This window comes from Xenopus tropicalis, chromosome 5 (genome assembly GCF_000004195.4).
Source record: "Xenopus tropicalis strain Nigerian chromosome 5, UCB_Xtro_10.0, whole genome shotgun sequence".
NCBI lineage: Eukaryota > Metazoa > Chordata > Amphibia > Anura > Pipidae > Xenopus > Xenopus tropicalis.
Genome location: NC_030681.2, coordinates 135097698 through 135124077, shown reverse-complemented (window position 1 = coordinate 135124077; position 26380 = coordinate 135097698). Strand labels below are relative to the sequence as shown.

At 40.5% G+C, this 26380-nt stretch overlaps 2 protein-coding genes across 2 annotated transcripts in view; one reads left to right on the top strand and one right to left on the bottom strand.

Annotated features, from left to right (window-relative positions):
• The window catches only part of trappc12 (trafficking protein particle complex 12), a 33315-nt gene extending 16645 nt beyond the window's left edge, over positions 1 to 16670 (bottom strand). The window contains 6 exon segments of the mRNA NM_001006868.1: positions 1153 to 1265; positions 4562 to 4700; positions 5796 to 5909; positions 11158 to 11274; positions 13813 to 14981; positions 16635 to 16670. Of these exon segments, the coding sequence (NP_001006869.1) occupies positions 1153 to 1265; positions 4562 to 4700; positions 5796 to 5909; positions 11158 to 11274; positions 13813 to 14976 (1647 nt within the window). The 5' untranslated portion in view covers positions 14977 to 14981; positions 16635 to 16670.
• A 247-nt stretch (positions 16671 to 16917) lies between these two features.
• The window catches only part of eipr1 (EARP complex and GARP complex interacting protein 1), an 89857-nt gene continuing 80394 nt past the window's right edge, over positions 16918 to 26380 (top strand). Inside the window, exon 1 of the mRNA NM_001011292.1 lies at positions 16918 to 17047. Coding sequence (NP_001011292.1) covers positions 17006 to 17047 — 42 coding nt within the window. The 5' untranslated portion in view covers positions 16918 to 17005. The remainder of the gene's footprint in view (positions 17048 to 26380) is intronic.

The following is a 26380-nucleotide window of genomic DNA, read 5'->3' as shown; positions in this document are numbered from 1 at the left end:
ATTCCTATGGGATTTTTAGAGGTGTATTTATCAATGGGTGAAAGTTCACCATTTTATAAATACACTTCAAAAAATCCCATAGGAATTAATTGAAAATAGGAGAGTTTTTTTGTAGTGAGCTCTAATTTCACACTTTGCTAAATCTGCCCCAAGGGAGCATGTGGAATGTACAAGGATATTGCAATATCACAATATCACATTAGAAACCATACACACTCAATGCGTGTGGGACACATGGTTAAAAGCACAATCTCCATGAACATGCCTGGCTCGCATAAGTCTGTTAGCCTTCCTTTCCCTACTTCTTTCCTTCTAATACTACTTTTTAAAAAAAAAAAAAAAAAAACATACACGCAAGCAATTCGCCCTAGTGATGGGTACTATAACATATATAATTAAACTTAAAGGGATACTGTCATGACTTCTATGTTATACTTTTTATTTCTAAATCACACTGTTTACATAGCAAATAATTCACTGTGCCATTTAAAATGTTATTCTTGAACCAACAAATGTATTTTTTAGCTGTAATATTGGTGTGTAGGCACCGTAGTGCATTGTGCCTGAGCTTTCAGAAGGAGCCAGCGCTACACATTAGAACTGCTTTCAGGTAACCTATTGTTTCTCCTACTCCATGTAACTGGAGGAGTCCCAAGTCGGACTTGGATTTCTTACTATTGAGTGCTATTCTGATACCTACTGGGAGCTGCTATCTTGCTCCCTTCCCATTGTTGCTGATCGGTTGCTGGGAGGGAGTGGGGGGTATGACTCCAACTTGCAGCGCAGCAGTAAAGTGTGACTGAAGTTTATCGGAGCACAGGTCACATGGCTGTGGCACCCTGGGAAATGAAAAATATGGCTAGTCTCATGTGACATTTTAAAATTAAATATTGAAAAAATCTGTTATAAAAAAAAATGTGTTTCAATGCAGGATTCTGCTGGGGAAGCTCTATTAACTGATGTGTTTTGACAAAAACCTTTGCTGTATGGTGCGGTTACATGATAATAAGTGCACTGAACAGAGGCCTGTGCGTCATGTAGACGTTTTATGACAGCAATGATTAAGCCAAAGAGACCTAAATTGTAGCACATACGTTCAGCAGTGTGGGTTTTACATGAGACCCCCCTGACAGTTTATCCAGTTGTACCTACTTGCAGACAGACAGCTTTCATATTGTGCAGTCGATCAAGAGACTCCTGGGGGTTCCCCAGATACTGGCGCAGCTCTGCGTGTAATATCCGCATTGAAAATGGAACCATGGACCCTAAAAAGAAATGTATTTCTGTCTTGAAATGACTCAAAATGTCTACAAAACCATTTATTATGTATGTGGTAATGTTAGCTGCCTGCCCCCACTGCCACCCCAGGTGAGTAAGTGCAAGGATGTTTCCTTTTTAGTTAAAAGGGAAACTTGCTACTGAATTTATTTTTAATCTGATGCACACAGTGATATTCCAAGACCATCTGCATGTGGTCTTTACTTTTATTTCTGGAGGTTTTTGAAATATTTAGCAGCTCTCCAGTTTGGCATTTCAACAGCTATCTGGTTGCTCCAATTCACCCTAGCAACTAGGCAGTTATTTGAACAAGGGACTGGAAGATGAATAGGGGAGGGCCTGAATAGAAAGCAATACAAAGTAACAATAATAATAAAATTGTTACCTCACCTAGCAATAAGGTCTTGGCAACCAGGGTCAGTGACCCTCATAGGAATGCTGAAAAGCAGCAGCAGAGGAAGGCAAATAATTCTATAAAATTTAAGTGTAAGGCATCAACTGGGAAAACTGGGTACAGGTACCTTATACGGAAACCAGTTATCCAAGTTCCGAATTACGGAAAGCTGTCTCTCATAGACTCCATTATAATCAAATAATTCTAATTTTTAAAAATTATTTCCTTTTTCTCTGTAATAATAAAATAGTACCTTGTACTTGATTCTAACTAAGATATAATTAATCCTTATTGGAGGTAAAACAATGCTATTGGATCCCGAGCATTCTGGATAACAGGTCCCATACCTGTATATGTAAAGAGTTGATGCTCATGGTGTTCTCAATCCCCCTCTCTATTCTGTAGGCAAATCATGTCAGCCTGCCCCCCACCCTTTTGTGAAGTGTGTATTATACGGATGCAGAAAGCCAAAGACTGGCCATTTGTCTTTGCTGTGGCACTTAGGGACTTTGGGAGTCCAATTAAGTTTATTAATACTATGGCACGTGATATTTTTCCTGCCTGATGCCCTCAGTGAGAACTAAGTCAGTCAAAGTGTTCTTAATGTTAAACCACTGGAGGGTGCCAAGATTCCAGTGATTCCAGTCACTTACCAGTTACAGCCCAGGGCACTGCTGTAAATTTACCAGAAGGCACCCGGGAGAAGAAAGAATATGGAGACTAGGTGCTCCTCATGCAGTACCCTGTTCTGGAATTACTACCCCCCAGCACCAGTGAATTACTCTTTCCTTCTCCTTTAAAAATGTGGTTTTCTCTGAGACTGCCAATTTGGCAAAACTCTATGTGTGCCATAGTGCTCAACTGATTAGACTTACCATTAATGTCATTTTTAACAAAGTCTATAAGTTCATTTGCCAACCTATTGCAATGCAATAATGAATGCAAAATGTACTGTGTTTGTGAGACAGTGATTTTCATTTTAGGAATAAGGAAGGCATGCAATGGCAGCTTGGGCAAAAAGCAGGTACACAACGGCATCATGGGCACAGTTAATGATAGAAAAAGACCAAAATAATAAAACAAGGAGTTTCCTCAGAAAACGACAGAGGCACAAGTGACCCGAGCCCACCCACAGGCCCGCCACAACCTAGATGGTATGCATCCTAATTGGAGCCCGTAGCGACAAGGCTCCCGAGCAACATAATGAAAGATGCAGAGTGACAGCTTTATCAGAAGCAATCTTTTGGGACAAAGGTCATATTGGCATTTCTACAGAGGGAAAGCGGAGACGATAGGAGAGAACCACAGCACAAATGAAATGAAGATGCCTCCTTCAAAAGGAAAATAAATGACAGCATTTCCAATGATTAAAACTGAGGAAGGAGTTGGCACATTGTTTCCAGAAAATGAAAGAACTGAAAATATATCTGTATATGTCTCAAGAAGATGGAATGTCTTATTCATGCCTGGCCCTACAGCCTGAATATTAATGCTTATTATCCAGAAGATTAAAAAACAAATAAGCCCATGATATATACGATAAACATGAGCTTGTACTTTTGTCTATAACTGGCAAACCTTTGCCTCTAGGAGGAGCCCTCTGATATACAGCTGATACTACGTTTTTAAAGGGGTTGTTCACCTTTAAATTAAAGGAACAGTAACACCAAAAAATGAAAGTGTATAAAAGTAACTAAAATATAATGTGCTGCTGCCCTGCACTGGTAAAAGTTGTGTGTGTACACCAGAAAGTCTACTATAATTTATATAAATAAGCTGCTATGTAGCCATGGGGGCAGCCATTCAAAGGAGAAAAGGCACAGGCACTTAGCAGATAACAGATAAAACACTATTGTATTATACAGAACTTATCTGTTATCTGCTATGTAACCTGTGCCTTTTCTCCTTTTTCCAGCTTGAATGGCTGCCCCCGTGGCTACACAGCAGCTTATTATATAAATTATAGTAGTGTTACTGTAGCAAACACACCAGTTTTACCAGTGCAGAGCAACAGTGCATTATATTTTTATTACTTTAAAGCTCTTTCATTTTTTGTTGTTACTGTTCCTTTAACTTTTAGTATGGTGTAGAGCAGTGATCCCCAACCAGTGGCTTGTTAACATGTTGCTCATCAATCCCTTGGATGTTGCTCCCAGTGGCCTCAAAGCAGGTAGTTATTTTTGAATTCCTGGCTTTAGGCAAAATTTGGTTGCATAAAAACCAGGTGTACTACCAAACAGAGCCCCATGTAGGCTGCCACTCCATATAGAGGCTACCAAATAGCCTATTTGTAACCCCAGGAACACTTTTAATGCTTGTATTGCTCTCCAACTCATTTTACATTTGAATGTGGCTCACAGGTAAAAAAAGGTTGGGAATCCCTGGTGTAGAGTGCGCTATTCTGAGTTAATTTGTAATTGATCTTCATTTTTTATTATTTGCAGTTTTTGAATTATTATTCAATATTTAGCTTTTTTTTGCAGCAGCTCTCCAGATTTGCATTTAAGCTGCTATCTGGTTGCTAGAGTCTAATTTAACCTAGCAACTAGGCAGTTTGAAAGAGAGACATGAATCTGAATAGAGGAGGGCCTAAATAGAATATAAGTAATAAAAAGTAACATTAACAATAATATTGTAGCCTCACAGAGCAATAGCTGAGGGTGCCAAGTATTATACACAGATATTGCTGTGGTTAAAATAAACTGACTGAAGGGAAGGAGGGGAGACACAGAGAACCAAGAATTTGAGCTCTGGATGACAGAAAGTGACAATTTGTTAACAGATTACACAATTTTTATTTTTCACAAATGTCAATATGTGAAGTTGACTATGTGCACAACCATAAGCATGTAGTGGCTGCAACCCAGAATAAGAGAAAGAAGTTCTTACCTCTGCGCCCAGGATAAACTTGAGGGTAATATTCATAATAAAGGTCTGGCTGATCGAGGTTTTTAAAGGGCTCAAACTCCATTTCAGCATTTTGGAAAAGACCAAGCTTCACCAGTAGGGATAATCTTACAAACCAGAGCTGGAAGAACAGAAATGGGAGGCATTTCATTAATAACCCTAAACCCTCAAATTGGTTGGCAACATACCTGCACACTGTGGCACTTAATGGTTTGTAATCCATCTCTTACAGTTAAAGGGAATGGCACAAGTTGCTTTCTATGAGTAAAATATAACTTTAAAAAGGACAAGCTAATGTGTTAGCCACTTCCCATACCCACCAACTGAATCCAATGATTAGGCTATTCTGCAGGGTCATTGGTGCTTCTTTTGGAAAAAAAGCAGTGGGTCAAGAAAAAAAAAAAATGAATACAGCATTGCCCATTTTACTTACCTTTTCCAGGCACCTGTAGTGCAGATTTACACTTGTACAAGCACAGTAGTGCAAAATCCGAACATCTGCTGTGCATATGTGAGTCTAAAGCTGAACAATGATGTCTGGCAAATGAAAGGAGATGGCAGCTGCTAGTTACTGCTCCAGGCGCCACTATGGTGGGCAACACCACCATTTTGGAAAAGCTGGGTAAAGTTTACAGCGCTATGGGTGTGTACAGACTAAAGGTGGCCATACACGTGGCCATACACGTTAAAATCCACTCATTTGGCGAGATTACCAAACAAGCAGATTGTCTTCTAAGGTGTGCAACTTTGGGCTAATGCAACAGTTTGGTCCTAGGGCCAAACAATCTAATTAAAAGGATTAAAAGGCAGATATATGGGCGTCTGACCGAGGATCGATGCGGTTCCTGATCCAATGGGAAAATCAAATCTGCCCAATTGAGATCTGGACAATTTTAGGCCAGATATTGGCCAGGTAGACCTGTCAGGGGAGCCAATACATGGGCAGATAAGCTCTGAATCAGTCTGAAGGACCTGAATCGGAAGCTGAAATCTGTCCGTGTATGGCACCTTAAGGGTAGCAACTTGCATACTCTGTGCTGCCCTTAATCAGGGAATACTAAGGCTGCTGCCCCTTGATCCTGCTCATGTATCCATAAGAAACTGACATAAATGGGAAAATGTGGAAAGAACGTGCCAATAGGAACAACAATACATGTTCTACTTTAGAGTGTACAATGTAACTGTAAAAGAATGGAGCAGAATGAAGTGGTCCCACCTGCAAGGAATCCGTGGTGTGATTAGTTGGCTGACCACTCTTTCCATACCCTTGGCCGTGGGCAGTCAGAAGCCGCCCACAGAGATCAACGGCCGCTCTCCAGTTTTTACTCTCCTGTTGGAAGAGAAGACGGAGGAGGTAAACAAACGATGCTAATAAAGTGCTCGGCACCATAATGTGCTCGATGCAGCGCTATCTGCTCATCAGTAATGATGACAAGGTCAGTAAAGATGGCCAGATAGAGCTAGGGTTGTCATTTATCAAAGCTGTCCCTATAATTAGGCAGCAAGTGAAGCCAAGTATTGGCCATTGTTTATTCTTAACCAAAGATACATACTCACAATGTTGCACAAAGGACAAAGTTATTGCTAATAATGAACATTTATTCTGGGTTAAACACTGGATTTCTCTGCATGGATGCTTTTCAAAACAATTGAACTTAAAAGAACAGTTGCATAAATAAGGTATTATATGCTGTCAAAACAGAGTTACATTGCTTGAATTTGACAATAACAAAAGCAGCCTTTTTATGACCAACAGATATGAAGTTGTCAATGAAAACCCCATCACTAAAGAAATAAACCAAAGAACAAACCAACAACAAATAAATACTTTTAACTAAAGGGAATAAAGGCCTACCATAACCTCAATACTGGTACCTACTGGCTACTAAAAGACGTAGGGAGTTGCCCCAGCTCCATTTGTCTGGCCGCACTACCACTGATATCATCACATACCTCTAGACTGTTAGTTGACCCCCTTTCTGACTACCTGCAAGGGGATTATAATAGATTGTAACTTCTAAGGAAGTTTGCAATCCAGAGACAATGGTTCATAGGGGAAAGTCAAAGGGGAAACAATACCCACTTTTTGACATTCATTTAGCTGGACTTAGGTATAACTCGCACAGACCATTACCATAGCCTTAACCACCCCTTTGTCTGCTAGTCACTCAACACTCCCTACCTTTGTTCATCATAGAAGATATGGATTCTTAAATTTAAAGCCCCTCTGCTCACCAGAGAATCTGTGCACCACCCTTCATTATCCATCACTTCAACATGGAACAAAGAGAGGTTGGCGTGAAGTGACTCTGCCAGACTAAGGATGGGGATATGATCCCTGAGGGTCAGAGGTAGAGAATCATGGTTTCTACTGGGGAACTGTGTATCCCTTTGTAGAAAATATGCATTTCTGGGCATTCAAATAGTGTTTATGTACATTTTCTTCCCCACAGTGATAACGTATTATATATGTTTCAACCTGAACCTGATCATTTCATTTGCCCTAATATATATATATTTATACGTATTCTAAATATTCCCATTTTGCTTGCCCTTTTGATTACATGGCACAAATCTACAGATCCTTTTGTTTCATCATTTTAACATGAAGTATTATTGCCTTATGGCCAGAGTAATATTTGCATCTACACTGACCAGGGCAAAGAACACAGGAGCAAAGTCAGACATCAAGAATCAAAAACCAATTCAGTTCCAAAAAGAAAAATGTGAAAGTAAAAAGAAGCAGCAGCCTGTAGCTATATACTTAGTAACTCAACATGCGCCTGAGACTCGCGAGTACCTACATGCATTTTCCTCCTCTGAAACAAAGACTCAAAGGGAGCCATTAACTCTACGTGTGACACCATTAAAGTGATTAAAATGTCGTCCTCCTCCACTAGCTATGACATTCATTTCCATCATAAATTACATTTCTGTACCACACTGGCACTAATTTGGAAAACACATTTATTAACCCCTGCCTGAGCCTACCTTCCTTACAGAGACAGAACAGAGGTTTTACATTAAGCAATTAAAAGCATTTTAGCAATTTGCAAGTGCCATCAACTCCCCGCTCAGCAGAGACCCATTCATTGACCTGTCTGTCTTTTGGGGGCGAGTTACGTACAAGCCAGGATGGCAATTTTTTTATTCTTTTTCATCTTCGCTTTTAAGCCTCAATAATTTACCTTTAATGGCAATATATATACATATATATATATATATATATATTTTTTTTTTATTATGGATTTTTCTAAAGAAATTCTGTGAGACAGCAGAACTAAAGCTGCTAGTTTTGAGAAGTGACGAGTATTTTTAGCTTTATATGGGTAGCTCTGTTGCAGAAACTTAGTTGACATTATGAATTGACTGTGGCCACTCACACATACAGGTTAATCAACCCCACACCATAAAGTTATTAATGTCCAAAGACTGCACTCTGTTATGGGATAACCTGGGCATTATAGTGCCCATAATACTGCTTTTCCTATGCCACACACTCAGCCTTGCAATACTTCTTCAGTCTTCTCATTCTCAGGGACTCGCAGATTCCAAACACTGTATTTACTGAAAAATCTCTGCATGGCCACATGATACAGTGATTGCCTTCTAAATGTGCACAATGGAGCCCCAAACACAATGCAAGACATAATGAGTATCCCTAGACACCTGAATAATGCATGATCACAAGACCAGTCTACACATTATCCCCAGCAGGGAGTCACTTTGCTTACTGTGCCCCGAAACTGTACAATCTATAGTGTAGGCATAAACAGCTTACACAGTCACTAAAAGTGAATGTTCCCACAAATCTAACTGCCTATCGATCACATAATTTCTTTACACCCCAGATAATTTACCATACATTTCATAGAGTTGGCTTAATGAATATGGGGGATGTCAGTTGAGCAGTCTGCATTATATTATCAGAATGAATCCTCCAGGATTGGGTGGGGTGGGGTGGGGTGGACCTGTAGAAAGCAAGAAAGGCACTCTGGGCCCCCATTTGAAAACATGGTTCAAACCATATGTAATTAGAGTAGTGCTAGGGTAATTCTTCCCCTGGCTGCCCTGAGGTGGACTTCCCAATACTGCCCCTGTAACTCCCGAACTTACTTTTTTTGAGCTCTTAATGGGATGAGGGGGGGGGGGTAGCATTGCTAGAGTGCTCTCTGCACTAGAAGAATCACATTTCTGTTTAAAACAAAACTGAACTTCATCATTTAGAAGTTGCCAGTTACCATGGTAAACTTTTGGGGCACTGCCAGCCTTGCCTCATGCACCCCTGAAGAAGTAGCACCCCTGAAGAAGTAGCCAATGTTTAAATTGCCATTACCGAACATACACTGTGAAGTCACTGACCCATGTCTTTTCTTGTACAGGAAAGGAAGTAGTAAGGCAGGTCATTAGAAATGGCGGTATGACTTGTGTATGTTGGTTTGTACTTGCACAGTGTAACCAGCCATCACTGCAAGACACCAAGCATGGCCCAGTCCCCTAATATAATATATAGGGCATATCAGTCCTACCTGTGTAGCATACCCACACTGTAGCCTTAAAACCTGTACCGCAGTCGGAAAGAAGGCAAACCTTGCATATTCAACTAGATACACAGATATTAGTAACACCAAAAGGCATCTTATCACTTCCGCTTGTCTCGATGGTTCAAGGTGACCCATATTGGACAGATCTGGTTACATCTACTAATAGTGGAATCAAAACTAGGGATGCACCAAACCCAGTTTTTTGGGTTCGGCCTAACCCCCAAATCCATTCCAAGGGGTTCAGCCTAACCCCCAAATCCATTCCAAGGGATTCGGCCGAATACCGGACTGAATCAGCATTAGCACATGCTAATTTGGATTCGGTTTAGCCAAGATGAATACCGGACCGAATCCTGGGTTAATTGTCCTTTAAATATATAGTTTGATAGGATAGCAGGAAGCAAACAAATATACTTTTACATTAAAAAGCACCAAGAGGTGTTTTACATTTAATTACATTGAAATAAGCATATCTAGCGTGTATAAATTAGAGAAGAACCTTAATGAAGATTGATTGGAAGCATTCTAATGCCAGTTGGTAGATGCAAGTAAATTGTACCATTACTCATAAGTGATATAGCATAACCAAGTTACTTATATGCCCTAAGGTAGCCCATTGGGATTCTTTCAATACATAATCCAGAAAAACAGCACAGATATCCTGCAGCTATACATACAAACAAATCAACATAGTACAGATATGGGACCTGTTATTCAGAATGCTCGGGACATGGGGTTTTCCGGATAAGGGATCTTTCTGTAATTTGGATCTCCACAATTTAAGTCTGCTAAAAATCATTTAAATATTGAATAAACCAAAGAGGTTGGTTTTGCCTCCAATAAGGATTAATAATATGTTAGTTGTACAAGGTACTGTTTTATTATTACAGAGAAAAATTACAATTATTTGCTTATAATGGAGTCTGGATAATGGGTTTCCGAATAAGGGATCCCATACCTGTAATATTCCTATACGTATTGAGAGTTTTATTAATGCTAGTGGTTTAGATTCCTGAATCCATTATACAAATGTGTATGACTGAAGTTAAAAGTAGGTAACAATGATGTCTGATTTCCCTTAGTTATATATTTATAGATGCAGAACTATGCCAGGAGACAGTTTCCCTGCCACAGGAGGAGAAGGAAAGGTGAAATCACTGAGGGGAGGGGGGGCTGATAAACATTAGACACCCCCAGTGATTGTGATTGCTTATCTGATACCTCTGGCCGGTGCTCCTGTTAGAAAAAAACTGCTCCAGCCCAGAGTTCTTTCTGTATAGTACCACATTTTGCAATGGAAAAGTCGAAGTTGTGCTCAGAGAAATATACCCCAAGCCAGTGAAGTTTTGAGCAAATAGGAGTATAGGCCCAGGGTATTAGGTAGGTAATTATAATCACTGACATTTTGCACCCCCCTTTTTCCAGTGGTTTCACCTCTCTCTATGTCTTCCTGCTCTTTTATTTTAGCTCTGTACAGACCACTGTAGGCTTTTATTTAGTGAGTACAAAGGCTAGTTGTGCATGGTAGAAATGTGCAGGCCAGCACAAACATGTGGGACCAGAGGGCTAGTGAATCACATCATCAGAATCAGTGTTCTCCCCAGAAAAACAAAGAAAAATGGCAAGTGGGGAAAAAAAAAACTGACCCAACAGGGGAAACATAAATAATGATGTGCCTCTCCCGTCCTGTTAGAGCAGGTTTTACAGAAGTGGACATGGCTGGGTGCATCTGCAAACGGCTTCGGAAAGAAAAAAATTTATAATAGAGAATGTGGAGGGCAGTGGGAAAAAAGTGCTGCATGATGGAAAATGTTATTCCCATATTTCAGAGCTTCATGGATAGCAGGTTTCCAGATAATCAGTGTCATATATCATATATATTTGATTATTTAATGCTGTATCTTTACCTTTTTAACTATCGAAAACCATCCCTTTTAACTGGACGATATTACAGATTAGGCTTTTGCTTTGGGTCAGTTTCTGGAAATTACAAAACCAAGACTTGCAGATCTCACCAACAAGAATTGTACTTACAATTAGTTTCTTCAGCCCCACGAAGGTCTGCTCGACAGAGAGAGCGGTTAGCACCTGTCTCCTCATTGCAGCCTGCTCCCCCAAGAAGCGCAGCATGAGATCTCGAACAGCATCTCCCTTAAAATGGCACAAAAACATGGAAATGTAATATATTCTGCAATGGCTATCTGTAAAAATGGTCTAATTCTCTTGTAGGGTAGGTTTGCAACCCTTTGGCTCTCAGTTCCCAAGCCAATCTAAAATGCAAATTTTTCCATCAATGTTTGTATCTTTTACAAATTTAATTTCTTATAATGGTTTGTTATACCAGCGCAACATTACCAAGCTCTATTTCTTCATTATCTTAAATACAATACCATACCACATTACAATACCTGTACTACATACAGCAAAACGTTTATTCATCAACCATTATGCTACATTATTAGCAATAAGGAGCATTACTATACTGAACATCTTCCATGTTATCCTTTGGGCCCTGTGGCAACTAGCCATAAAATCTCTTGGAGGGCCACACACAGCCTCTGGTTCTTAAAAAAATAATTAGACAGGCCAATGTGGAATCAGCCTTTAAAGGGATGACAAAATCCCTTTTCTCGCTTTGCCCCTTTCTATCCTTGGAAGCCAAAATTCTTGAAAAGTATGCTGCGATTCATAGGGATACAGTACATGTGCAGACAGCAAAACTGCAAACCTACATGTACAATTAAAGTGACTGCTTTCATGTAATCCTTGTTACCAAGCAAATGCCGATTGCTTCAAGATCCCATTTACACCATGATCTGTTTTGTACAACACAAAGGAAACGACTCAATCAGGTCGCTCCAAATTTCCAGTTTTACTTTTAATAGAAAACTAGGATACGGCATGAATATATTCTTATGCGAATGAAACTTCCTGTGCAAAGCCAACTGTTACTGGAATGCTGCCCAGTGGTGCCTTATAATACAGGTATGGGATCGCTTAATTTGGAAACCCATACCTGTATATGCAAAATTACAGAGGATCTTTATTTAACCCAAAAGATTAATGGGTTTATGCTTATAATCAAAGCGGTTCCCTTAGCACTTTTGGAGCTTACATCAATTTATTATTTTAAGTGGTTTCAAAGATATTAGCAGTTTTAAACTAGCAGTCTCTACAATATCAAAATTGGCTAGAATAACAAGAATAGCAGGCTCAGTGTCAGCGACCCTTACTGTCTATGCACTATGTCCCATAGGTCCCAAGCCCCATCTGAGAAACCACTGACAATTTAAAATAAATGTAAACTATAAACGTGCTCAGAGAAGCACCCTGATTAAAGATACAAATCATTTTTTGGGTTTAGATCCTTTAAGGCTTTCAGAGTGAGGTCTAAATGCCTGGGGAACAACACTAAAAATAAAAACTATGACAAAGTATTGCTTTCAGAAGGCACAGGTTCCATACATGGACTGTATCTCACTCAGATATATTCCCATTCTATCCACAAACCAAAATACCAAAATCCCCAAATCACACTGTAATAACATTTTTAAGTGCATATACATGGACATTAGGAGACTCACAGAACATGAATTATCTATAAACCTTTCCTAGGGCCAAAGCTCATATATTTAGAAAGGTGAAGGATAGAGCCAGCAAGACTTCTGGCAGCCCCTTACAATGACAAGTCAACAGCACACCAGGCTCTCTTATACTTTCAATTAAAGAAAACTCTCAAGTCACACAAGCATAACGCACACCAAAGATGAAGGTAGAAAAATAATTGTATAAGCCTTATTCCCTTTTCAATATCTGCTGAAGACAACGTAGAAAGCAAACAGTTCTGTTATAGCATAAGGAAAAAATTTGCCTCTCGACAAGAAATGCAACCGCAAGTAACTATGTGTGTATAAAATACTGTATGGCTAACATAGTGTAAGTGGTATAAAACAATTGGCTTACGTACAGATACTGAGAGCTAAAGCAGGAAATGGGGTGGCTGCGCTTTACATCTTACAATCTATAAGGTAAAATGGGTTATGAGACACATAACCCATGGTGTTCCATGGCATTAAAGTATGAATCTGTGGTGTGTTTCAGTGCTCCTATGTTTGTTATAGCACTTATCAGAATAGACTAGTAAATGAATTGTAACTGGCTACTGGTAGATGAAACAATGCAAAACAAACTCCCAAAAATATTTGCACTATAAAAGGAGTGGTGGATGAGACAACACCTAAAACATAGATGATTTTGTTTTTTTTTAACTTTGAAATAAAAAAGGAAATGCATTTTATTTTCCTTTTATTGTTTTTTCTCTTTTTTTGACAGCTTTGCAAGAGAACATAAAGATTTATGGCAATTCTGAGTTAAAGTAATAACGACATACTCCATATTTATCAGGAACATGTCATCTTGACTTTAATGAGCTCTATAAAGAGAAAATGTACCACTACCTGCTTTCTGACAGACCCCCTTTACTGATTCATTGGCAGCTTCTCTTTCAATAGGATGAAGACAAAAATAAACAAAACTCCAGCAAGGAGTTTAGCCCACCTTCAAAATGAAGAATTGACTGCTGGGACACTGGGGAAAGGAACTGAGCTGTTGTGACACATTTCTGATAAAAGTGGAAAAGTGTCACTGTCCCTTTAAGTCATAATATTGTTAGAAATTTGTTTTGCTTACCTGAATATTGTCAAACTTTAAGCCTGGCATTGTGAGTTTTTCCTTATCAATAAACACAGCGCTGTATTTTTGCGTGGCAACAGAAATAAGTATGTTTCTAGTATCTTGTGAAGGCAGCCAAGCATCATTTCTCCTATCCATTTCACTCATATTCAGAGCAGTGGCAAATGGATCATCACTTCCAGCAAACACACTATGAATCTGAGAGAACGGTTTCGGGGACTGTGAAACCTCAGCGGTCAGGGATCCGCTGGAGTTAAGCGACTGGTTCCCAACAAAGAACTGTATACTGGCAGGGTCCGTAGGTGTGCCACTCTCTGGTGTTAGAGACCCATGGGCGATCTCTGGCACAGCAGGGGCTGCATTTGGATTACTGACTGAGATAAAATTTGATGATGTTGTAAACGAATCGAAAAAATCCGCTGCTGGGGACTGTGTGTTGCCATTATCAGAGAAGAAGTTGCTAAGACTTGGACTAGGCTGGACAACCTGAGTCTGAAGCTTTGTCGTACTTTTAATTTCCCCAGTAAAACTTGGAGACTTGATCAGTTGCGATTCAAAGCCGTCGCTCCCTAAAAATGACGGCTGGGAATTCCCTTTACTAAAGATAGTGCACACAGGTATAACATCATCACTTTGAGGTTGCTTGCTATCTGGTGTAACCAACTCGTGTTCATGCTCACTACTTGGGCTCTGCAAAGTGTTTTCTGCTTCAGGGCTGGGTTCACTTGGAGATACAACAACTTTAATTTCCACATGCTGCTGCCCTGAGCTTGCACTGTCGTGAGTTCCAGCATGCTCAGTGCTGTTTCCACTTTCCTTACACTCCTTATTTATTTCTTGCTCTAATGGCAGTACTTCGTGGCTTTCAATTTCATCAACAATATCCTGCAAACAACCAAGCTCCCCAGCATCATCCTCACTGATATTGGGGGAATCTGAAATAATTACACTTTCCATCATTTGGTCGTTTAGCTTGTCCAATAAGTTTCCAGAGTCCTCCGAGAGGGTAACATTTTCTTCAGAGCCAAATGCGTCTGCATCCAGATCTATAGTTTCTTCATTGAAGAGAATTTCCTCTTGAATTAGCTTAATGTCATTAGGGCCAACTTCTTCTCTGCTTGTTCCAGCTTCATCTTCATTACTGGTCTCAAGCTTCTCCATTTCACCTTTAAGAAATTTAAAAAAAAAAAAAGTAAAACAATGTTAGTTTTGCTTAGAATTTGTACATGTACCTGGATACAACATGTAATATTTATTATTTAGGGTCTTTTATTGCAAGCAGGGTAGTTCATCTTGCTGGCTACTGGTAGAAGGAGAAAGAAGTAGGGTTCTGTGCCAGCCCAGGGCATCCACAACCCTTTAGCAGGGAAGATCTGTGCCTCCAAAGATGCCTCCAGTAGCCCCCCCATCTTCTTTTCTGCACATGCTCTGTACTGCTCTCACTTACCTGAGCTTAGGGACCCACTCACAATATACCGTATACATAGAATATAAATTTAACAGAAGAAGGCTAATTAGTAAATAGTTGAGATTATTAGTACATGGCAAATCTGAAACCAGCGCAAATTAGCATCCAAGTTTAATAATCAGCCCTGAAGCACCAGCTTATATGGAAGACAAACCTGATTTTCTGATTCATAATTTGAGATTACCCCTAAGATGAGCTTTCCAACAGCTGCATGTGCAATGTCACTGACACTTATAATAAAATCCAAGATGGGGAGCTACTGTGACAACTTTGAAAGCCTGGATTTCATTACTACTATGGAAATGCTAAACCTTAACACTGGTGCAGTAAGTTCAGTGTATAAAATATGACCAGATTCATTTTATAGTTTAGTTCTCCTTCAAAGGGCCTGTTCACTTTATTGTTTAAATTGAAAAAGGAGAAAAGGTACAGGTTACATAGCAGATAAAAGATAAGCTGCATAGATTCCTAGTGTATTCCCATAGATTCCCATTGTATTCTGCTATGCAAACTATACATGTGCACAAGCGATGGAGTCTTTTTAACTTTCAGAATGACTTTTCCCTGCTGCTCTGCATGTCTATAACCCAACATGGAGCTGGGAGCTCCCTCCAGGCATGGGTGAGACAATTTCACTATACAGCATTATACAGTATCACCATATAGTTACCAGGTAGTTCAGCTTAAAATGAACATTTAGTTGAATATAGCAAGTAATATTTTAAAAATGTGTGTGTTGTAGTTCTGGAAATATTTTCATTTGTTATTCTCTCAGGCTTGGACTTTCCCCTGCTATGTGGTTGCAGTTAGCGCTGCTCATTGGGAAGGATAATCTATCTGCGGAACTGAGGAGAGTCCCAGCATGTTATTATAATATGTTGCACCTATGAGGCAGTTCTTTGGTTAATAGACATCAGACCAATCAAGTCAACTCCAACTACAACTCCCACCACACAGACTAACCGTCCCTATGTTCTATCAAACACTTGACTTTCAACCCCAGTTCCCACAATGCCTTGGACTCTCCAGCCATGCCCCTTCTTGCAGATGTTGGCCACAGGGCAGGCAAGGCATCATGGGAATTGGAGTTTCGCTGGAGGAAAGCTGCCAATATTCCGAGAGTGTACGTAGCCAGGGTAAGAGGCAGGCAGATAGTGCTTTCCACTGCAATTACACATTATACGTGACAATTACCCACGTATAGTGGAATCTGACTAAGCATCACATTATATTTTGGGTGAAGTTCACCTTCACAGTGCCCACTGCCTGCATGACACAGTGTGCCTGGCACATCCCTGCGCCTTTACCCTCACACCCCTGCCTTTCTACGGGGGAACATTCGCTTACTCACCTTTTCAGCTACTTACGCCTCCCCTGTCACACAAACACTACCGGCAATCAGTGCGCCTGCGCATTTTACAGCCCTACCCACTCCCTTGCGGCGCGCCTGCGCACTGCCCTATACCGGAAGACTTAGCGCAGGCGCAGAGATCTCCATTGAGTCACCTGGTTGCGCAGGGCAGCCAACTGATTGGTTCGATAGTACAGTCAGCTGTTTAGTTTCATTCATTTTTTTAATGTCAACAAACTTTATGAGTATTATACAATTACACAGCCTAATCTGTCTGTCTGGATGAAGGCAAAGCCTGTAGAATGAATATGTGCTAAGTGCATTGGCAGCGAATCCGTGACTGTTTCCAGCTAAACTAACCCGGAAGCAGGATGGAGGACGACGCACCTGTCATCTATGGGCTGGAATTTCAGGTGTGTGAGCTACCTCTTAGGGTGGGACGGCTTCTATGACGTCAAAGATAAATGCAAGGGTTAATCCTTCGTGGGTCCTGCAAACTCAGACTTTTCCCCATACTTACCTGGGTTTCCACCCTTCCTAAAAACATACTGACATAGCAGATTGGTTGGCTGCTGATAAAACTGACCCTAGCCTGTGTGACATAGCAGGTTGGTTGGCTGCTGATAAAACTGACCCTAGCCTGTGTGACTGTGATAAACATCTTAGATTGTAAGCTCCACTGGCACAGGGACTGATGGGAATGATGTATAATCTCTGGCAGGGTCAGACTGGGCCAGCAGGACACTGGGAAAAAACCTGGTGGGCCCTGCCAGCCCAGAACCCATCATTGCGGGGCGCTTTGGGGCTTGTAGGTCCCCCTTTCCCGATGCACCTAAGTATGCGTGCTCAGGGGATGGGGTTGCGCAAAAAACTTTAGCGCGTCCTGTCCCCCATCAATGTATGTATATCTTTATTTATAAAGCGCTACTTACCGTATGTACGCAGCGCTGTACAGTAGGATACATTAATACAAACGGGGTTATTAAGATAATAATAGATAATAACAATAAATACAAATAAATACAACATACAGTTGCAATAAGTTAAGAGTCAAAGACATAAGAGGATAGAGGTCCCTGCCCCGTAGAGCTTACAATCTATATGCAAGTGAAAGGGGGATGCGCATGTGGGGGAGGCGGTGAATGGGGCGGCCTCTGGGCCCCATAAACTCAAATCCAGGGCTGGGTGCAGGTCCCACCAGGGCTGCCACCACAGGGGCACTGCACCTCCCCAATGGGCCCCCCCAATATACATACATATGGAGCATTGGGGACAGGACACTCCAAAGTTTTTTGCGCATCCCATCCTCAGTGCTCTGTATGTGAGCAAATCTTAATGCGGCTGGGTGGCATGCCGCCCCTAAATTTATGCCGCCCTAGGTCTGAGCCTGTGTGACCTCACCACAAATCTGGGCCTGCCTGCACCCCCCAGTCCAACCCTGATCTCTGGAAAGCATTGTGCAGTATGTCAGTGCTATATAAATAAAGACTAATCTTGTGGCCGCACAGCCAAAAATGCATTTACTTTTTATAAGAATGGGGCAACTTCGGTGATTTGCCGAAATCGCCTGCGCAGCGTGTGCCATCCCACCGGCAATTTACATTTTCGCCGACGGGATGGTAGTTTGGGGAGATTAGTTGCCGGGACAAGGGAGATTTGTCGCAGGCGACTAATCTCCCCGTGTGCCAGAGCCCTATCACTCCTGAAACTGCTGCTCCTGCACCTTCCCCAAAAACCCAACCCAAGTTTGATAACTGCTGTTGCCTTTCAGGATCAGGCAATGCAGTTGTGGAACAGATTCATCCAGAGGGGATATGATGCAGGAGTGATTAAATTGGCCCATGAGAGGGCAGTTGGCACTAATAGATCTTATTTGTTAGGCAATACATCTAGTAGTAAGGAGTGTGGACGGGGTTTTGAATGTAAACCCAGGTTTTGTACCACTTAGGGATGTGGGGTTTTTAATATACAACGTATTTGTAGACATTGGGGAGTTCTGTTACAGGACCTGGTCTTATGTAATATTCTTGATTATATATTATTATATTATATAAAACCTCCTTTGTTTTTCGGAGAGGAAGAAATCTGGCATCCTGGGTCTCTAGAAGTCTATATTCCATGGGTGGTTGTGAACAGGGATTAGAGTGGTTACACTGTAAATGTGGTAAAAGTAGGTGTAAGGCCGGTAGGGTGATTATTGTTCTATTGTTTCCCATTTCTCTGAGATCTTTTGACAACTTTGATACATGCTAACTTGTTACTTGTATCTATTTTAATCACTATATAGTAATTGTTTGGGATGTTGATAGTCAGATAAATATGTGTTACATTGTGCAGACTTGTTCTACTAGAGCAGAGCTTAAAAGAGTCTTTAGGGATATGTTATTCACCAAATGTTGCTTCTGTATTTTGGATAGTGCTAGTATCATGAATGAGCTCTACTGTAAATATAAGAGGTTTCAAACCTTTGTATATTTGTTTCATAGAACCCCAAACTGTAGGCTTATCAACCTTTATACATTGATTCCATATGATTATGGACCATAATTGTGTTAAATAGAACACAAGTATGAATAAATACCATTTTATATGCTGAAATCCAGCTGCAAAACCGTTATTTTCTTTCCGCATCATTTGAAATCCTGGCAGGGGAGGAGGGACTAAAACATTGATGTGACAAATGTGACAGGCTGAAGGCAGGCTTCAGACAGTCAACTACTGTTATATTTTTTTGAGTCTCAAAGTAGTCAGCCAGATCAACAGGGGAGCCAGGCTTAGGGAACTGTTCCAAATCATAGTATTACTTGTTATTACATTAAAAATCACGAAAAGCCTGCATATATTATAATTGATGTATATTGCAAAGTTGCTTGAAATTATGTTTAAATTTTAAAAAGTTGTGTTTGTGTGGAGTTCCCCATTATATCCTGCCTAGTCGTTACATAGTTACATAGTTACATAGGGTTGAAAAGAGACCAGTGTCCATCAAGTTCAACCCATCCAAGTAAACCCAGCACACCTAACCCACACCTACCAATCTATACACTCACGTACATAAACTATAAATACAACCACTAGTACTAACTGTAGATATTAGTATCACAATAGCCTTGGATATTCTGATTGATCAAGAACTCATCCAGGCCCCTCTTAAAGGCATTAACAGAATCTGCCATTACCACATTACTAGGAAGGGCATTCCACAACCTCACTGCCCTCACCGTGAAAAACCACCTACGCTGCTTCAAATGGAAGCTCATTTCCTCTAATCTAAAAGGGTGACCTCTGGTGCGTTGATTGTTTTTATGGGAAAAAAGAACATCCCCCAACTGCCTATTATCCCCTCTAATGTAGTCGTGCCTGCTATTACCATTATTTTACCTTGCCACACACTTATAGACGTTGTTTATACTTCTGTGGCTTCAATATGTTATTCACCAATTATTGCTTCTATATTTTGCATAGTGCTTGTATCATGAAAAGCCATGGTAGCGTATCCATATATACACATAAACATATATGTGTACAAAATGAGTTCATACGTGTGTTCTATTCAACTATCCATGGCATATTGCTGTGTTGCTGTCCACATCATGTTGTGGAATAAAAGGCATGCTGCTGTATAAAGGATAATACTGTGATTCCTGAATGAATGAACAGACTGTTAGTTAGGGTAATTGGGCCATTCTGTATCCTGAGTCTCAGTTTCTGGTCACTGTCAGGGTGCCTTAGAGTTCTCACATACATGCTCAGGCTAGTTAGCGAATGTTAAACCTTAGCACCCTTTGACAAATCGAAAGCAATCTTTTTTTTCTTACCTCACAAATAATTGTAGAGGCTGATCCCATGCTGTGCATATCACATAGCTCTCCTGATGTTTTAACAATACTAATTAACTCCAGATTATGAGACATGCTTGTTAGGAGTCTCACTATATCAAAATACTCTCCTCAAAATGTGGATCAGCTGCTTCCTTGGCAATTATTTTCCCTTGATTCATGTAGAGAAAGTAAAATTATTTCAGGTGGTTTATTATCATCTTCATTTTTACCTAAGAGATTAATTCTGTAACACCTAGAGTGTAATTCTATCAGTCCCATAACTAAGTCTGTAATAAAATACTTTGATAAACAGCATCATTTGAATTCGGTATCAGGATAAATCTGAAGAGAAGCCAGACGGTTCTATATATTTGTCTACTGGCTGCTTGTTTTTTTCTCAGTATTTAGTATCAGTGTTTTCCCTTTTCAACAGACAAGTCCAATTTCAACCATTTCTTTGGGATTAATCTTTCAAGCCACGTGCCAAGTACCAACACCCGCAGGAACAAATACACTATTTATGGATGTGTTCTTTTTATTTTAATAAAGTCTTAACTGATTTGAGGAGGGTCCGTTTAAAAAATAGTTCCATACCACTCTTGTTTATTTGCCTTCATAGGACCCATTATTCAGAATGTTCGGAACCAAGGGTATTCCAGATAAGGGATCTTTCCGTAATTTGGATCTCCATACCTTAAGTCTTTCAGAAAGAGCCAGCGCTACACATTAGAACTGCTTTCAGATAAGCTATTGTTTCTCCTACTCCCATGTAACTGGAGGAATCATGAATTGGGTGAGCCAGACTTGGATTTTTACTATCGAGTGCTGTTATCATATCTACCATTAGGTGAAGCATGGGAGCATTTTTAGTAATACAGGTGCCAGGGAGCTGTTATCTTGCCACTGTCCCATTGTCCTGCTGATTGGCTGCTGGGGGGAAAGGGAGGGGGTGATATCACTCCAACTTGCAGTGCAGCGGTGACATGGTTGAGGACACCTAGGAAACTAAGAATATGTCTAGCACCATGTCAAATTTTAAAATGAAATATGTAAAAATCAGTTTTTTCTTTTGAAAAACTGATTTTAATGGAGGATTCTGTTGGAGGGGCGCTAGTAACTGATGCATTTTATAACAAACATGAGCACTTTACCCGAACAATGTAACTATTCTCAACCCTAACCCACTGCTCCCAACCAGACCTGGCAAGCCGTTGGTATTTGGATAAAACCTACCCATCTGTGTGTGAATGCCATAGGTACCTTAGATTGTAAGCTCCATTGTGGCAGAGACTTTAAAGAGACTTTAAAGTGCTGCATGTCAATGCTAAATAAGTTTCAGATAATAAAAATAAATGATTTGTGCTTTCCTGAAATAACATATGACATGGCCATGAAATATGCCACATGTTTTTTATACCAAAAGTGTGAGAGGATGTCCTTGAAAAGAATAGTTGCCTTCTTTCCTTTTTCAGGTAATACCTCATAGGCTAAGGTCTACCCTTTGGATTTTAAAGCACATCCAGGGACAGCTGCCATTCTATTCCAGCTACAGACTAGTGTGGCGTTAATAGAGGCTCATATGTAGAGCCGGGGAAGTGGATATAGATTAGAAAAAACATCAACTGCCCTGGCTGTGATTTAAAACCCTGCTGGGTGAGCTTTAGCCATTAAAAAATGTAGGATTTATTCTGCTTTGAATTTGTGATCGAACCCTTTCTAAAAAAGCATTCACATTGGGGCTCACAACGCAAACGCTCGTCCACATCCACAAGCACAGTCGGAACTTGCACCATTTGTTGTGCTTAAAAACACTTTTATCAAAGTTACTTCCCAATTTTTGGGCTACCGTTCTGAATCATCAATAGGCACAGTACACTTGGGGCTAAAGAATTGGGCACAGGCATCATTTGCACACCAGACACCATTAATTATGCCACCAAACACCAGTAATAACACCAGGCAGACTTACAAAATATTTGGCGTAATTGTGCCCAGTGTGTGATGAAGTGCACATGCATTTTGGTCAATTGCGTCACTAATGACGTAGTAATTCTGGGGGAAAAAACAATAGGATTAAATAGGCGAGGCAACAGCTACCTAAAAGCCGTTGCTTTGTACAGTGCTGGCTCTTTCTGAAAGTTTAAAACGAGACACAATGACGTGATATGGCTGCCTACACATCAATATTACAATTAAAAAACACTATTACAGGTATAGGACCCATTATTCAGAATGCTCGGGACCAAGGGTATTCCGGATAAGGGGTCTTTCCGTAATTTGGATCTCCTTACCTTAAGTATACTAAAAAATTAATAAAACATTAATTACACCCAATAGGATTGTTTTGCATCCTATGTGGATTAATTATATCTTAGTTGGGATCAATTACAAGGTTCTGTTTTTAAACTACAGAGAAAAAGGATATTAGTTTTAAAATTCTGAATTATTTTATTAAAATGGAGTCTATGGTAGACTGGCTTTCCGTAATTCGGAGCTTTCTGGATAGCGGGTTTCCAGATAAGGGATCCCATACCCGTATTGGTTCAAGAATAATATTTTAAATTGTAGAATACGTTATTTGCAATGTACACTGTGTATGTGTGTGTGACAGAATGCCCTTACATAATTCAGCGTATAATAGAATAAGTAAGAACTAAAATATAAATGTTCCAATCAACTGGAATTCTTGGGGGGGGGGGGGGTTATATTACAAAACAATGAATGCCTGTTAAAACCAAATAATTGAGAAACTACACAAAGGCAGCATAGGGCAGGCAGAGTATGGAGCACACACAGGCAGAATAGGGCAGGCAGAGTATGGAGCACACACAGGCAGCATAGGGCAGGCAGAGTATGGAGCACACACAGGCATCATAGGGCAGGCAGAGTATGGAGCACACACAGGCAGCATAGGGCAGGGAGAGTATGGAGCACACAAAGTCAGCATAGGGCAGGCAGAGTATGGATCACACACAGGCAGCATAGGGCAGGCAGAGTATGGAGCACACACAGGCAGCATAGGGCAGGGAGAGTATGGCACACACAGGCAGAGTATGGCATTTGAGGGTACATATGACATAATAAACTTTCACATATGAATGAAGGGTGATATCCCTACAGTAAACACCAACCATTTGGGTTTTTTGTGGTGCTACCCCCATTAATGTAGGTTTTGTCTTAAAATCTCTTGTAATAACATGGGTGTGGTTTGAAGTGGGTGCCGCTAAAAAAGGAGAGTGGTCAAAACTGACTTTCATTAGCGGCCCTCCACCATGTAGGTCAGAAAAATTCTGTCCCTTGGTACCATAAAAGTTGGACAGCACTGTTCTATGGTATTAAATCTATTCTGGTTCATTTCGTGCCTTAGCCCTGTGCTTTAAACATAACAGCCTAGTTCATGCTATGTTAGACTAATGCTATGCTATTTTTGATTGCTCTGCCACCTCTTGTTGAATGTTGTAAACACACTTTAGAAAGATTAAAAGGGGGCTCTAGCCATGATTATGCCAGTTTAGTGGTGTTTGAGGAGAGGAGGGATCGCCGGGAATTGATTGTATGGCTTTTATTTTTGATTAAACAGAGTAATTGAAAAACAAGAGTATCTTTTCTAATGTTTGTGTGCTTATCTGCATTCTGAATGCAATTCAGAGACTGAAAATCAAAACAGATATGTATAAATAGACAAAGAGGGTCTCTATTTCTTGCAACTAAACACTGGTTTGGAATGACAGACCTAACGATTAATGGAGATGGAATCACTGGGGGTGCCAAAATGTTTACCCCCCCCCAGTTACTGTATTCCCTACTTGACACCCCAAGCTGGGGCTCCTGTTAGCAAAAAAAGAAAAAATGCACCGGCCAGGGGTACATGAAGTCGATCCTCTTCCGTCTTCTTTCTTCGCATCGGCAACGCACTTGCAGTAAAGTGAAAAGCTGCAAAAAATGCCAGCTCTTTTTTTTTTACTCAGCTGCGCATGTGTGTATTTGGGGATCACAGCAAAATGACAGGCAAGGGAGGTGATTGCTCGCCGGCATGTACTCCGGGCTGGTGCGATTTTCTCCTAATAGGAGCACCAGCCTGGTTATTAGGTAAGCGGGGGGTGCCTAACATTTGGTTGAAAGGTTAATAGTACTAAAAAGTTGAAAGGTTAATAGTACTAAAAGGTTAATAGTTTTAGAATTATTTGTAAATGTAATTGCAGTACATAGGCAACCCTTTGGACACAAGGTGCAAGACACAGAGGAACCCTATATTTATCACTCACCTTTGGGGCTCCCCTCCATTCAACTCTCTTCACTGTTAGAGCTCAGCTAGATTCTGCCTCAATAGCTGCTGATTGCCTGGGGTAGGTTAATGGGTCAGGGAAGATTTTCCTCATGTCTCTATTTAACCAGTCAAGTCCAGCTTTGATATGCATATTTGTGCTTCTGGTATGCCTTACATAGTAAGTTAGGTTAAAAAAAGACATGTCGATCCTGTTCAACCTTTTATGTCTATATAAAACCTGCGTAACTGCTAGTTCAACCAGAGGAAAAAAAATTCTTCTGAAGCCTCTCCAATGGGGGAAGAAATTCCTTCCTGACTCCAAGATGGCAATCGGACCAGTCCCTGGATCAACTTGGTACTAAGAGCTATCGCCCATAACCCTGTATTCCCTAACTTGCAAAAGGCCATCCAACCCCTTCTTGAAGTTATATAATGTATCTGCCAGTACGACTGATTCAGGGAGGGAATTCCACAACTTCACAGCTCACTGTAAAAAATCTGAATCTGAATATTCAGATAGAACCTCCTTTTTTTCTAATCGAAAAGGATTTCCTTCTGTCTGCTGGAAGGAACTATTGGTAACTAAAGCATTAGAAAGATTATTATATGATACCCTTATATATTTATACATACCTGTAGTTTTCTTATCCCCCCTTAAGTGTCCATTCTCCAGTGTAATAAACCCACCTTGGCCAGTCTTCCTTTATAACTAAGACTTTCCATGCCCATGCCAGCTTCGTTGCTCTTCTTTAGACTCCCCTTAATTCAATAACATTTCATTGAATTACATTCAATAAATTTTTTTCATTGCCCTCTAGTCAATGTCCAGCTTTTTGGGACAATAATCTCCCTCAGTGACGGTAACAATGTACAGTAGGCTACTAAGCTTCACTTGTATCTCTTTTTCTCCTTTGTACTTTCCTTTTCCCTCCTTATTCCTATGACTTACCTGAGAAATAAGTCACTATCTCTACATCCCATGGAGTTTTGCTTCAGGGCAAAGTAAAATATAGAAAGAAGGGTGCAGAGCCAGTTCTCTGTATAGTTCCCCTGATGCATTACCAGATGCTGCATTATAAAGCTACAACCTAACAGCCACCATTGATTTCAGATGTTAATACCTGTGGTTGTCATATTGAGCTCAAGCTTTCACATGAACCCCAGGCTTTAATGGCAGCTCCTGCCTTTTAAGTCTTATGCAGAGCATTCTGATGTTCCCCAGGGGTACTATAGAATCAAGCCGTTACTAACATACATTACTGCCTGGGGAAAAAGACAGGTTAGGAGTCTACTGAAGTGAACGAACGGTAATGGAATAGTGAAGTAAGAGCCTACATTGAACCAAGGAAGCATTAACATCCTATGTATTCTGGCTGGCTTGGGAAATCGTATTCTTGCAGCTCTGCACCAAAGCATTCTCTGCTGTTTGCTGTGTGTGTGAATAAGGCAGTGTGTGTGTGCCAACTGACTGTGCATGTTAATATTCCGACTGCGTACACTTCCTAGCTTGTCATATTTTTGACATGCAGCCTTACACTGTGCTGTAGGATTGTAGACTGCTCCCCAAAGCTTCCAGTCAGATAGCACTTACGTGTCTCAGTAGGGTTCAGACAGCTTTTGTTTTCATACGATCAGAGGCTGGTGTACAACGAGTGGGA